This window comes from Schistocerca cancellata, chromosome 7, assembly GCF_023864275.1.
Source record: "Schistocerca cancellata isolate TAMUIC-IGC-003103 chromosome 7, iqSchCanc2.1, whole genome shotgun sequence".
NCBI classification, from domain to species: domain Eukaryota; kingdom Metazoa; phylum Arthropoda; class Insecta; order Orthoptera; family Acrididae; genus Schistocerca; species Schistocerca cancellata.
In genome coordinates, this window is record NC_064632.1 from 597,230,182 (window position 1) to 597,246,406 (window position 16,225).

Genomic DNA, 16,225 nt, shown 5'->3' on the forward strand with positions numbered 1-16,225 from the left:
CGGTGAGGCAGAACGTACTTTAAAAATGGACACAGTTCTCTGACCGCACCAGTCACATTCACCGCCATCGCCTACTAACATGGTATAAGGGTTTGAAGATGGTCAAAACCTGAACAAAACTGTTTAAAGCCAAAGTAAAATGTTTCTGCGGACGATGCTGTTCGAGTCCAATTTTGAAGTTATATTAAACGACTCGGAACTGTAGTCTCTGTAGTCATTTAAAAGTACTTAGTCGTATGGAAGTAGAACTTGTATTCTTTCTGCAGATCCAGACACAGTGTGTCGCAATGGTGGTGTGTGGAGCAGTACAACCCAATCGTGCACCTGCCCACAAGGATTTGTTGGCTTGTACTGCGAGGAAGGTAAGAAAATTATTTTTACTTTGTACAATAGTTGCTAGTATAAGACTTCATCAGTACTGCACCTGTCATACATTTACGTTTACTTTGACCTGTGAGTGAATGATTGCATTTTGCAGTATTTTCGACGTTCTGACTGTTGTTGACAAGCTCGTTGCTGAATGCAGCTTCGTCATTGTTGGTACGGTTTCTACTCTCATGTATTACTTTCATTTCAGATGAGGAGGTACGTACGAGCTTGTTGAGGGGAGGCGATACAGGGACAGGGTGTGCCTCCACCCAGGACAGACCACAGTGTCGGGTGTTCTTAACGTACGCTTACTATCAGCTTTCTCACAGCCGCACCTATTCCTTTCTTTTCACATACTTTTTTCATCACTCTTCTGAGCGATTTAGTGTGGCACCCCACATTTCCTCTTCTGTGCCTATCTCTTCAATCGAGAGTAGCTCTTAAAGAGAATGTCCTCCATTACTTGTTGACTTGCAAATTTTTCCTCTGGTACGATCGAACTTACTTCCCGATATCTTAACACACGTTCGTTTACCATCTGCAAGCTCCTTCATCTTTTTAATGTTGTCCACATGTTTCTCTCATCGGCGATTCTGCAGAAACTTCCTATCTCCGTAGATATACTCAACAAGCAATTGTTGAGCGTTTCGGCGGGGAATACTTTGTACCGTTCCTAGACATTGGCTTTCCTGTAACACTAGCAAATTGAGAGAGGGAAAACCACATGCCTATATGCAACTGTACCAGTCCCGACAGTACCAATCCTGACGTCGTGTATTTCGCCCTCACCTTCCTGACACGCGAGGAACGGTGTAGGCGGTAGAGCTCTCCACAGTCTAATTACTTTTGAATACGTTGTGGGAGTGAACAGTGATCAATGTGTTACAAATATTTACTATCAAAAACAGTCTTGATCACAATTTATTTATTATGGTGACCGGTTTCGACCACCAGTGTGGTCATCTTCAGACCATTGAGTAAGAACCTCCTCCTGGTGGTAAATCACTAGTGATAATAAATAAATAAATAATAAATTGTGATCAAGACTGTTTTTGATAGTAAAAATCTCCAAAATCTGCCTCAAATGCCAGTTCTGTAGTCGTACTCCATGGTCGTCGTATTCTCTCGCTTTTAAGCTCACGAGGCATTTGTGTAGCACTCTGGTACTCTTCGAACCAAATGGTTATAAATCTAGCAAATCGTCAGTGATTTTCTGCAGTGTCTTCCTTTAATACGACCCTGTGGGGATCCTAATTAATTGAACAGTACTCAAAATGTGTTTCGAGGGCGTTGCTTACCACATCTTCCTTATAGGTGTGCTAAGCTTTTCTGTTTTCTTCCAGTGCACAGCAGTCGGTCGTTCGCCTTCCTCACCCCCGACCTCTTGTTCCGTCGTTTTCCAGTGCTGAGCCTGAGTATTTACTCGACGTGACTGAGTCGAGCAGGACAGCGACAATTCTCGAGCGCTGTAGGTTTGCTTCTCCTGACCATTCGCGTTAGCTATCATCTTTCCGCGTCTCAAACGAGCTTCTGTTCGTCGCACAAAAGTGAGATGCTGTCCGAGTCGTCCTGCCCTCGGCCACCCCCCCCCCCCCACCCCACACACACACACACAACGTCCACACCAGCGGACAGCCTCAGACTGCCGGCCGCCACGCTGTTGTTGCCACTGTCTTTGACCAATATTCACAGTTCAGGAAAAATTTACCGAATTCTATCGCTAACAATGTCTTCCAGCGAGTTTCACATTTGAGTAGCTGCTCCATATATTTGAAACTTTGTAACAATATACACTGATCAGCCAGAACTTTATGACCACCGACCTGCTATCGATGTAAATCCGCCGGCCGAAGTGGCCGTGCGGTTAAAGGCGCTGCAGTCTGGAACCGCAAGACTGCTACGGTCGCAGGTTCGAATCCTGCCTCGGGAATGGATGTTTGTGATGTCCTTAGGTTAGTTAGGTTTAACTAGTTCGAAGTTCTAGGGGACTAATGACCTCAGCAGTTGAGTCCCATAGTGCTCAGAGCCATTTGAACCATTTGATGTGAATCCGTCCAGGCGATAGCAGCGTCACGTGGCAAGGAATGACTGCTAGTCGGAGACACGCACGGAAGGCGTAGTATCGGTGAGCGTGTAGTCCCCTGTGTGGAATGCGGAAGGCGTGTGATCTGTCTGAGCTGACGGAGGGCGGAGACTCGGCACGAGCATTTCGGAAACTGCACGACTTGTCGGGTGTTCAAGGAGTGATCTGGTGAGTGTCTTCAACAGCGGCGGAACCGAGGTGAAAAAACCGCGTCCAGACGTAGAGGGCTTGGGCGGCCAACCCTCACTACAGGCACCAGACGTGGTAGGCTGGGCAGACTGGTGAAACAGGAGAGGCGGCTAACTGTGGCGGAACTGACGTCAGACTCCAATGGTTGGTAGAGTACGAGTGTGTGTGAACACGCAGTGCTCCAGACACTCCTAACGATGGACCTCCACAGATAACGACTCGTACAGGCTAAATGTTAAACACCGCGACATCGGCAGCTACGACTGAGACGGCCACGTGGACGTTGCTGCAGTGTACAGCGATCACTGTCTGATGAATCCTGATATCTTCTTCATAATACAGAGGGGAGGACGCGAGTCCGTCCTCCTCTAGGGGAACAGCTACTCAACACCTGTACTGCGGGGGGCAGAGGTAAGCCAGTGACTGTCCCATTATGCTATGGGGAACGATAATGTGAGCATCCGGGGTTCGACTGGAGCTCTTGCGACGCACTGTCACGGCCAAGGAGCATCGTTCACTGGTTGCAGACCACGTACCGCCTTTCATGACGATCATGTTTCGCGACAGCAGTGGCGAATAATGTGATGGAGTGGTTCGAGGAACACCGTGGCGAGTTCCAATTGCTGCGCTGCCCCCATCTTGCCATATCTGAACCCGATCGAATACGTCTGGGATGTGACTGAACTGGCGCCAGAGCTCATTGCCTCCCCCCTCCTTGGAATTTGTAGACATTAGGGGACTTTAGTGCGAAGATGTGGTGCCAACTCCATCCAGCGACCTACAAGGACCTCACTGCTTCCATGCCGCTGTTATCCGTGCCAAACGTGGACGTACCAGCGATTAGGTAGCTGGTCATTATGTTCTAGCTGATCAATGTAGAGTGTGGCACATTTTCTGTAAGTTCAGGAATGTACAGTCTGCCTATTCAGCTGTATACATGTTCCATCATTAGTCTTCTGACTGGTTACTTGCGGCCCATCTGGAATTCCACTCCTGTGCCAACGTCATCAATTCAGGGTAGAACATGCATCCGATGTCCTGAATTACTTGTTCTGTATGCATTCCAATCTATGTTTTCCCTGTAGTCTCTACCCTTTATATTTCTCCAACACTCTTCGTTGTGAGCAGCGAAACGTGAAGATCATTTAGATTGGGACAGCTACGTTAGGCGAAGCTACACAGCACTTCTACAAACCTATAAGCGCTTTATATTGTACAACCACGCCCCCAACCCTCTACTACAATGACTTACCACATTTCAAGGCACAACATATTTAATGAGGTGGCTCCACCTTAACTATGAGATGTACCCGGCTACATCAGCATTTTTAATATTTCTGTGCCACATGTATTATTAATGAGTTGCATTACTGAGCTAAAATAATTTGGTTGCTGTCATCGAGAGTTCAACAAGGCCGGGGAATACAACTTTCAAATTTATTTGCAAGTTAATTGATTCAATAACTAGTTTACCGCGTACTGTGAGAGACAACCAGTTTGTATTAAGCAAACATTATTTTCTTTCTGCAAACAACAGTGTCTGTGGACTACACTTTAATGATATTTCACTTAGGTCTGCATATGTATTAGTTTATGTAATTTGTCCTAGGTTGTGGACCAAACAGATATGGAGAGAACTGCTCAAAACCCTGTTCATTTCTGTCTAGTGCATGCGAAGGACTTATTTTTTGCACTAAAGAGTTTTGCTCGTGTGCTCCGGGCCTGCAAGGAGCCTACTGTGGTTCACGTGAGTACCATGTTTTCAAGTGATATTTCACATATTAGCTGTCGTTTTATTTATAAATAAATCAGTCTAAACATCTTCGTGAATTATATCTTTGATTCTGTCTACGCCTACACATTCTGTTGACACAAATTTGGTGATACATATACAGGGTGGTCCCCTGATGGTGACCGGGGGCCAAATATCTCACGAAATAAGAGTCAAACGAAAAAACTACAAAGAACGAAACTTGTCGAGCTTGAATGGGGAAACCAGATGGCTCCATGGTTGGCCCGCTAGATGGCGTTGCAGTAGGTCAAACGGATATCAACTGCGTATTTTTTAAATAGGAACCCCCATTTTTATTACATATTCGTGCAGAACGTAAAAAAATATGAATGTTTTAGTTGCACCACTCTTTTCGCTTTGTCATAGATGACGCTGTAATACTCACAAACTTGTAAGTACGTGGTATCACGTAACATTCCGCCAGTGATACATTACATGTGTTAAAATGGACTGTTTACCAATTGCGGAAAAGGTCGATATCGTGCTGATGTATGGCTATTATGATCAAAATGGCCAACGGGCGTGTGCAATGTATGCTGGTCGGTATCCTAGACGACATCATCCAAGTGTCCGGACCGTTCGCTGGATAGTTACGTTATTTAAGGAAACAGGAATTGTTCAGCCACATGTGAAACGTCAACCACGACCTGCAACAAATGATGATGCCCAAGTAGGTGTTTTGCTGCTGTCGCGGCTAATCCGCACATCAGTAGCAGGCAGATTGCGCAAGAATCGGGAATCTCATAAAAGTCGGTGTTGAGAATAATACATCAACATCGATTGCACCCGTACCATATTTCTATGCACCAGGAATTGCATGGCGACGACTTTGAACGTCGTGTACAGTTCTGCCACTGGGCACAAGAAATATTACGGGACGATGACAGATTTTCTGCACGCGTTCTATTTAGAGACGGAGCGTCACCCACCAACAGCGGTAGCGTAAACCGGCATAATGTGCACTATTGGGCAACGGAAAATCCACGTTAGCTGCGACAAGTGGAACATCAGCGACCTTGGCGAGTTAATATATGGTGCGGCATTGTGGGAGGAAGGATAATTGGCCTCCATTTTATCGATGGCAATCTAAATGGTGCAATCTATGTTGATTTCCTTCGTAATGTTCTACCGATGTTACTACAAGATGTTTCACTGCATGACAGAATAGCGATGTACTTCCATGATGGATGTCCAGCATATAGCTCGCGTGCCGTTGAAGCGGTATTGAACAGCATATTTCATGACACGTGGATTGGTCGTCAAAGCACCATACCATGGCCCACACGTTCAACGGATCTGACGTCCCCGGATTTCCTTCTGTGGGGAAAGTTGAAGGATATTTGATATCGTGATCCACCGACAACGCCTGACAACATGCGTCAGCGCATTGTCAATGCATGTGCGAACATTACGGAAGGCGAACTACTCGCTGTTGAGAGGAATGTCGTTACACGTATTGCCAAGTGCATTGAGGTTGACGGACATCATTTTGAGCATTTATGCATTAATGTGGAATTTACAGGTAATCATGCTGTAACAGCATGCGTTCTCAGAAATGATAAGTTCAAAATGGTACATGTATCACATTGGAACAACCGAAATAAAATGTTCAAACGTACCTACGTTCTGTATTTTAACTTAGAAAACCTATCTGTTACCAACTGTTCGTCTAAAATTGTGAGCCAAATGTTTGTGACTATTACAGCGCCGTCTATCACAAAGCGAAAAAAGTGGTCCAACTGAAATATGTAATAAAAAATAGGGGTTCCTATTTTTTAAAAAAACGCAGTTGATATCCGAGTGACCTATGGTAGCGCCATCTGGTTTCCACCTTCAAGCTAGACAAGTTTCGTTCTTTGTAGTTTTTTCGTTTGACGCTTATTTCATGAGATATTTGGCCCGGTCACGATCAATGGACCACCCTGTATAGTGATATTATAGCGATATTTCCATTCCACAAGCACATATAAGCAGTTGCAGTTACTGCAATGCATTACTGCTGAATCTGTGTCAGTAGTAACACTGCGTGTACTTCAGAGAGAGAGAGGCACCAGAATGTATGATCCAATTCACACATCCAAAATGTGTAAAATTAGTGATGGCATAAATCCCAAAACTACCTTATTTGTAAAATAAGCACTGTTTGCAAGGTGTTTTCAATTTAGCTTGCACACATAAAAGCAGGCATGCACTCGCTTGTGCTCACACACACACACACACACACACACACACACACACACACACACACACACACACACACGGGTATGGAGATATGAACAGACATAGCCACATTCATTTATCCAGATTACTATTCGAATGGAATTTAGATTTATATCACAAAAGGAGTCTGTAATCATTAGTTCGTTAGCCCAACTTTGGAAAGCTCAAGACCAGTGCCCATGCGAAGTACACGAAGTTCATAAGGAAGTTCAGGATTTGCGAACTAGATGAGAGAAGGTGGGAACAACAACAGGCCAATTAGCTGATACAATAGAGGGCTCGTTCTCTGGTTGTGATAAACTCATTGAACATAATTTCATGAACTCCAACAAGAATTTTCATGCCAATTAGACCACTAGGAAAAATATAAAGGGCAGCATGTTATCCATTGTGTAAATAGAAGTATTAAAAAAGCTGCAGAGACTCTTTCAGCTGAAAATTTACCTTCTACAAATCAACTGAAGCAAGAATTGCTTAGACTGAATGATTAGGCTGTATCATGTTTCCTACAATGAAACAATGTATTATCCAATAGATCGAAGCATTTTCACGAGCTATAGAAGAGGTTGGGGGCTATAAAGGTATTTCGAAAATAATTTCAAAAGGAGCACAGGCAACAGACCTCGAGCCCCACATCAGAGTGTGGAATGCCTGTGCTTGTACTAGATGCGGCAACAGATTAGATTCTGCACACTCTGGTATCTCGCCATCTTAACTACATAGAAATATGTCAATGGAAGACAAACTTCTGAAACGACAATAAATACAGACATTCTAGTCGGATAAAAGAGCTGTTAATCATGTTGTCTTTATTCGAGGATTTAGGGGTGTTCTACTTAGGCCCTTAGCTGAACAACAAAAAATTAGCCACTTATCGGGAAGATACAAGGGGATACAGCATTGTGGGTGCCTGACATGACGGATCTATATGGAACCTACGAAGAGTGTCAAAGGGCATCCCGTGCCAAATATTGGTCAAAAGGAACTCAAAAATGTCTTAGGAAAGAGGTGTTCAACCTGCAGTCCTTCTCCTGCAAAACTGGCAGCTGTAGAAGTTACTTCGAGAGGTACTTGTTTAAGGCTAGATACTGGAATGAACCGATTATACAGAAATTACCCACGGAAGTCCATGAGAAACTAATACATGCACCAGAAGATCAATCCGAGGAGTCTATTTTCATACATTACCCTGTTGGTCTTAAATAGGAGGTTATAAGACCGAGGATGAATACAGGGAACTTTTGTATGTACATAATTAGCCAGCCAAATTGTTGTGCACATAGTCTACATGCACATGAAACAACTGCTAATCAACCGACTTCAAATAATTGCATTAATGACCAATAAAATAAACAAAGGCAGAACAAGACGGCAAAAGTTTCCGACAAAATCAATACAAGCAGACTCGCACAGTACGATGATCATGACTGGGATACAATTCCAATGTTAACAATAAACACTTGAATCACAGTCTGACACATCTACAGTTAGTAATAACTGGAGGGAACAAAAACCAGTGATTACGGAAGTCGTGGATGACATTTTCATTCTAATAGCAATGTCAGTTAAACTAGACTCGACTGAAACATGTTCCAGAAGAACGGTCGTGAATTTGCATAGAGGTTATGAGCATGCAGTTCAGTTGTTTCGATATAATGATGAAAGGAACGTGATTGGAGAATTCTGTGTAGATGTCAATGAATGTAAGGAACAATATCAGTTAGTGCCAATCTTAGCAATACATACTACTGAGAAAGATATTCCAGTCATAGTGATACTATGTCCTGGAGCGTTGGTGATTGGTACATGATGCAACTACTTCCTGAGGTATCACAAAGTATTCAGTTATCCACTTTTCCAGTTCATAGTTGTAGATTTATTGGAGCTATGTGCATATAGTCGCAGAGCATAAGAAAATAATGTCGCAAATTACAGTAGGAAATGCAGTTATTAAATGCACATTGCGTACTGTAAAGAAACTGCTGGTCGAATGTGTTCCAGGCGTTGAATGTATGTGGGAGAAAGATATAAAATTGATTTATCCTTAGGGCTACGTCGATTTGCAGATTGATGGTGGTGTTGCCCAAGTATATTTTATTAGGGAAGAGAGTAACCGTGGTAGATGCGGCAGAGGGACAGAAAGAGAATTGATTGTGAAAAAGATCAGACTTAATCGCAAGTCTTAGATAAATGAAATAGGTTTACTTGGATTGTTAGACCAGGTACAGCGGAAGCCGACTGAACCAATACCTTACAAATGAGCGAAGAGGAGAACTGTCTGAACTCTTGAACGAATACTATTAAGTATTCGAGCAGAAGCCAGGAATTGCCTGTAATTTAAATGTTTTCCCTCATTGCACATAGTGCAACAGTTTGTATCCAATCCCTTGGAAAGAAGAAGGTGAAGCCACTGATAAAGAGATACAGGGGATGCTGAAACTGGATCTCATAGAACTTTCTACCAGCCCTTACTGTCTCCACTGATAGCGGTACCAAAGCCTGGACGGAAGATAAGTCATGTGCTGGATGGCTGGATAGTTAATACAATAATTGTGCTGATCAGATATAATCTGGAGAATATAGATGAACAAATTCTGAAAATTTGACACAGTTAAGTACCTTACAATCATAGATTGCAGTCCACTGGCTGGTTGGACTTGGAGAAAAATCAAGTAAGTATACTGGAGTCATCATTTTAGGGTTCTTCCTTTTGGCCTAAGTGCTAGTTTGCATTTGTTTATATCTGCATTTAATATGATTCTTGGGATCTGTTAATTGCAACAGCTCTGTGGGATGAATGTATGGAGACACTCCTTGAATATTAGAAGCGTTTAAAACTGCATGCATAATTGCTAACTCCCCCCGCCCCATGAACCATGGACCTTGCTGTTGGTGGGCAGGAATGCATGCCTGAACGATACAGATAGCCGTACCGTAGGTGCAACCACAACGGAGGGGTATCTGTTCAGAGTTCAAACAAACGTGTGTTCCTGAAGAGGGGCAGTAGCAACCTTTTTAGTAGTTGCAGGGCCAACAGTCTGGATGACTGACTGACATGGCCTTGTAAGACTAACCAAAACGGCCTCGCTGTGCTGGTACTGCGAACGGCTGAAGGCAAGAGGAAACTACAGCCGTAATTTTTCGAGAGGGCATGCACCTGTACGGTATGATTAAACGATGATGGCGTCCTCTTGGGTAAAATATTCCGAAGCTAAAATAGTCCCCCATTCGGATCTCCGGGTGCGGACTACTCAAGAGGACGTCGTTATCAGAAAACTGGAGTTGTACAGATCGGAGCGTGGAATGTCAGATCCCTTAATCGTTAAAGGTTAGAAAATTTAAAAAGGGAAATGGATAGGTTAAAGCTAGATATAGTGGGAATTAGTGAAGTTCGGTGGCAGGAGGAACAAGACTTCTGGTCAGGTGAATGCAGGGTTATAAATACAAAATCAAATAGGGATAATGCAGGAGTAGGTTTAATAACGAATAAAAAATAGGAATGCGGGTAAGCTACTACAACAGCATAGTGAACGCATTATTGTGGCCAAGATCGACACGAATCCCACGCCTACTACAGTAATACAAGTTTATATGCCAACTACCTCTACAGATGATGAAGAAATTGATGGAATGTGTGATGAGATAAACGAAATTATTCAGGTAGTGAAGTGAGACGAAAATCTAATAGTCATGGGTGAGGTGAATATAGATTTGGGGTAAGAAATGAAAGATGAAGCCGTCTGGTAGAATTTTGCACAGCATAACTTAATCACAGCTAACACTTGGTTCAAGAATCATAAAAGAAGGTTGTATACATGGAAGAATCCTGGAGATACTAGAAGGTACCAGATAGATTATATAATGGTAAGACAGAGATTTAGGAACCAGGTTTTAAATTGTAAGACATTTCCAGGGGCAGATGTCGACTCTGACTACAATCTATTGGTTATGAACTGTAGATTAAAACTGTAGAAACTACAAAAAGGTGGGAATTTAAGGAGATGAAACCTGGATAAACTGACTAAACCAGAGGTTGTATAGAGTTTCAGGGAGAGCATAAGGGAACAATTAATAGGAATGGGGGAAAGAAATACAGTAGAAGAAGAATGGGTAGCTCTGAGGGATGAAGTAGTGAAGGCAGCAGAGGATCAAGTAGGTAAAAGAACGAGGGCTAGTAGAACTCCTTGGGTAACAGAAGAAATATTGAACTTAATTGACGAAAGGAGAAAATATAAAAATTCAGTAAATAAAGCAGGCAAAAAGGATACAGACTTCTCAAAAATGAGATCGACAGAAAGTGCAAAATGGCTTAGCAGGGATGGCTAGAGGACAAATGTAAGGATGTAGAGGCTTATCTCACCAGGGGTAAGATTGATACTGCCTACAGGAAAATTAAAGAGACCTTTGGAGAAAAGAGAGCCACTTGTATGAATATCAAGAGCTCAGATGGAAACCCAGTTCTAAGCAAAGAAGGGAAAACAGGAAGGTGGAAGGAGTATATAGAGGGTGGATACAAGGGCGATGTACTTAATGACAATATTATGGAAATGGAAGAGGATGTAGATGAAGATGAAATGGGAGATACGATACTGCGTGAAGAGTTTGACAGTTCACTGAAAGACCTGAGTCGAAACAAGGCCTCGGGAGTAGACAACATTCCATTAGAACTACTGACGGCCTTGGGAGAGCCAGTCCTAACAAAACTCTACCATCTGGTGAAATACCCTCAGACTTCAAGAAGAATATAATAATTCCAATCCTAAAGAAAGCAGGTGTTGACAGGTGTGAAAATTACCGAACTATCAGTTTAATAATTCGCAACTGCAAAATACTAACGCGAATTCTTTACAGTAGAATGGAAAAACTGGTAGAAGCCGACCTGGGGGAAGATCAGTTTGGATTCCGTAGAAATGTTGGAACACGTGAGGCAAATACTGACCTTACGACTTATCTTAGAAGAAAGATTAAGGAAAGGCAAACCTACGCTTCTAGCATTTGTAGACTTGGAGAAAGCTTTTGACAATATTTACTGGAGTATTCTCTTTCAAATTCTGAAGGTAGAAGGGGTAAAATGCAGGGAGCGAAAGGCTATTTACAATTTGTACAGAAACCAGATGGCAGTAATGAAAGTCGAGGGGCATGAAAGGGAAGGAATGGTTGGGAAGGGAGTGAAACAGGGTTGTAGCCTCTCCCCGATGTTATTCAATCTGTATACTGAGCAAGCAGGAAAGGAAACAAAAGAAAAATTTGGAGTAGATATTAAAATCCATGTAGAAGAAATAAAAACTTTGAGTTTCGCCGATGACATTGTAATTCTATCAGAGACAGCGAAGGACTTGGAAGAACAGTTGAACGGAATGGGCAGTGTCTTGAAAGGAGGATATAAGATGAACATCAACAAAAGCAAAATGAGGATAATGGAATGCAGTCGAATTAAGTTGGGTTGATGCTGAGGGAATTAGATTAGGAAATGAGACACTTAAAGTAGTATAGGTGTTTTGCTAGTTGGGGAGCAAAATAACTGATGATGGTCGAAGTAGAGAGGATATAAAATGTAGACTGGCAATGGAAAGGAAAGTGTTTCAGAAGAAGAGAAATTTGTTGACATCGAGTATCGATTTAAGTATCAGGAAGTCATTTCTGAAAGTGTTTGTATGGAGTGTAGCCATGTATGGAAGTGAAACATAGACGATAAATAGTTTGGACAAGAAGAGAATAGAAGCTTTCGAATTGTGGTGCTACAGAAGAACGCTGAAGATTAGATGGGTAGATCATATAACTAATGAGGAGGTATTGAATAGAATTGGGAAGAAGAGGAGTTTGTGGCACAACTTAACAAGAAGAAGAGACCGGTTGGTGGGACATGTTCTGAGGCATCATGGGATCACAAATTTAGCATTGGAAGGCAGCGTGGAGGGTAAAAATCGTAGAGGGACACCAAGAGATGAATACACTAAGCAGATTCAGAAGGATGTAGGTTGCAGTACGTACTGGGAGATGAAGAAGCTTGCACAGGACAGATTAGCATGGAGAGCTGCATCAAACCAGTCTCAGGACTGAAGACTACAACAACAACAGCAGTTGCTAATTTGCGGAAATAGCATTTTTTAGTTGAGAAGTTTAGATTTATCAGACATATTTGATAAGTGTCAAGTGTATTTTGCCAGATTCTACAAAGAGAATTGTCAGTACGAACTTCTCAGTCCCTAAAATGAAATGCAACGCAAAGGAAGTTTGGATCAAGCCTTAGCTTTTAGTCGATTTATTGTGGACCAATTTACATACACTGATTCACTCTGAAGCATTTTGCATAAGAATTCAGCCTGGAAATGGACAGTTGAAAGCCAATGGGCATTGAATGTCACTAAGCTAGCTATTCTAAATGCAAAGATTTTATATCATCCTGACATAACATTAGATTTTGGCCTAATAATGGATGCTTCAAATGTGGGCTGGGTGCTTGCCTATCTCAGACTGTAATTATCTAAGTGAAATCAACATTGTGTCCCACAACCATTCCAAGTCTAGTTCTTTCCAATTATGAAAGACCCTATACGGCTGCAAGAATACTTTGTGGTCCTTCGTGCATTTCGAAAGCTCCACTATTATCTGAATGATCAACAAACAACTATGTACTGGAACCAACAAGCACTCAGTTTTGTGCCAACCTGTAAACAATTGCATCCTAGGTTATCAGTATGAGCCATAGCACAAATAAAATCATCTGCATAAAGGGAAAAGATAATCAAATACCAGATGTTTTATCATATCTTCTGGAAGGACTAGAACAAGACCTAATGTCCCCATTATGTTAATCCTAGATCGTATACAATTTCAAATTCTGCAAGAGTATATCAAGACTGTAATTATTAGCTCATAGGTGGTCTTCAATACATCACCAACTGATAAAATTGAATAACTAGAAGATACAACAGTATTACAGAATAGTTAATAATGTTTTATTCCACCAATGAATTGATAATTAGTGCATGTGTGTTCCTGAGGGAGGTAAACCTAACTTAGTATGGTACACACATTATGCTTGGTGCCACTTTGGAGTAATCAAGTGTGCTAATAAGATGAGGACATATTCATCTTGAAGTTGAAGCTCTTCTGTGCATAGTTGCTTACAAATAGATTTGTTTTGAGGGAGGTCTGCTTTGAGCAAAACACCATTTCTTATTTTTCTTGTTATTCTACAGACATGTTTCTTTGAAGTTTGAGCGTCATCAATGGGTTTTATGATATATTCTTGTTACCACATGCTGTGGACAGCCTGGATTTTATGTGATTTAATGCATGCATTGTTTCACAGTTCATCATTTTTGCTGGTTTCCTCATCATTGAGGTTGCACTGGGTGTGTCGCTGTTTACTAATAGCGACATGAAAAGTTACGTAGTGCAGGCCTTCACAGTGGACATAGTGGGGAAACTAGCAAAAATGATGAACTGTGAAACAAAACAATTGTAGTAAATTACATAAAAAAACAGGCAACCCACAGCATGTAGTAACAAGAAGATAGCATAAAATCTACCGATGATGCTGAGACATCAATGAAATGCAGTATGTGTTTGTAATGAAAAAAATAAGGACCCTCTCCCCAAAAAAGAACTCTATGATCACATACTGTTACTTCTCTAGCCTTCATCGGAAAGTTCAGAAAATAATGAAACCATGCAATATTTCATAGAAATGAAAGCCAACAGTCGAGGTAGCAGAGAGCTTTAGCATTCGATCGCACCGGATAAACCTCTTGCCATCGTATCTATGGACATTTTCGCTCCGTTACCTCGTGCAAGATGTTATTTCAAGCACATACTAGCTGCTCTGGATATCTTCACTAAATATATTAAATTACACTCCATGAAAACTGCTACAGGTACACGAATTATCAAACGTCTGCTGCTAAGTGATCACATTCCGCGAGTGGGCAAACTGTACGTTAGTCTATCAGGTAATGCAGCGAACTTTGCCTTGTAGGAGCAAAACCTTGACTTGAGGCGACATCGTGAAGATATTCACTTCGCTTTATCACCCAAAACTGAATATGGTTGAACGAGTTTCCATGGGCTGATTCGTCTTATGAGGACTTAGTGCCATAATTGACAGATATTAAGGATAGAATATCTGATCAAATTCGAGGAAGTAGGTAATAGCTTGCCTCAAACGCCAACAAATTGTATGCCAGCGGAACTGATGTTCAGAAGGAAAGAAAGAAACGAGTGGTCGAAACGATCACAAAGGTACCTAATGAAGAAGTACAATGGGAAGATGAAGTCAGAACTGTACTTCCCAAACAAACCGAGAAAGCAGGGAGAAGGAAGATAGAATATGAGCAGGACATAAAGAGATTTCAAAGCTTTCAGATAAGAGAAAAGATATTGCTATGTACACTCTCGCATGCCTCGTTGTTACATAAACGAAATAAAAAGTGGCAACTGTTGTGTGTTGGTCTGTTTGAGGTACTGAGAATACCACATCGTTGGTCATATTTGTTAGGACATCCTGAGACACCGGTGAAGGGATTCTACTGACTTTAAGCCAAAGAGTGTTATGCGTGCTGAAAGAGTAGAAATGAATTATCTGTCAGTAAGATTACAGATTTTTCTTAGCTGTAATAAAATACAGATATGTGTATCAGTTGTAGTATAGTTCAATCATATTTAATTTAAAAAAAGCCATCGTTATGTGTGTTTTTATCTAGGAAGATGTACAATTCGTGAATCTTATTTGTAGTTTTATACAGGAATCTGTATTAATGATATTTTTGTAGAGATAATTTGCAGTTTAGTAAGTAACATGTGACCATATGTTTCAATGATTTTCAATGTTTGATGACATTATCAGTGGATAATGTTAATAGAGATGATAAAATAGAACTCAGGTTATCTAGTTTAATTCAGTCAAGAGATTGCCCACTATTAGTAATTTCCTGCGTGGAAGATATTCTTTAGAATTCATTTAACGGAATAATTGTGAAATAGAGACATTTCTCAAGGATACTTTTCGTACCTAATGATGGCTGTCAAACTATAGAGCTGTTGACAAAGAGTAGCCTGCTTCTGCTTGAAATATTTGTTGAAGTAGCTTTGAATTAACCTACTTCATTAAAAGTTGTGTCAAGCTGATGCAGGTGATAAGTTGCGGGAGTTAATGAATTAAACCAGTCTCTGACCTAAGTCAGATTTTGATGCAGTAGTCATATCGCTTTGCACATAATACATGAGATGTCGAACATCCAACTGAGGAGACATGACAATTTATAACCAACGACAACAAACGTCTGATGAAATGTTGTAAACTGTTGTGTAAACTATACTCACATAATGAAAATATACGTTTGCAATGTCATGAGTGAATCCATTAATATGTACACATGAACAGCGGAAATTTACTGCTGAATAGTGGAACTTCATTTACCCTTCAGACTACACAGTAATTAACATTGTCACTGAGAAGTACACGAGAACATTTATTTGTAGTGGCAAAGATTTAGTACTATCAGTGTACCAAGGGCAACCAGTTGAAAATCTCCCCTCTTCTTCCTCATTCCAGCTATTGTCCACAATAA

The 16,225-nt window shown here is 41.4% G+C and overlaps 1 protein-coding gene across 2 annotated transcripts in view; it reads left to right on the forward strand.

Moving 5' to 3' along the window:
* LOC126092114 (titin-like) overlaps positions 1-16,225 on the forward strand; it is a 511,816-nt gene that overhangs the window by 277,059 nt on the left and 218,532 nt on the right. For both annotated transcript variants that reach the window (XM_049907552.1, XM_049907553.1), the window contains 2 exons: positions 267-362; positions 4,251-4,388. In XM_049907552.1, the coding sequence (XP_049763509.1) occupies positions 267-362; positions 4,251-4,388 (234 nt within the window). The remainder of the gene's footprint in view (positions 1-266; positions 363-4,250; positions 4,389-16,225) is intronic.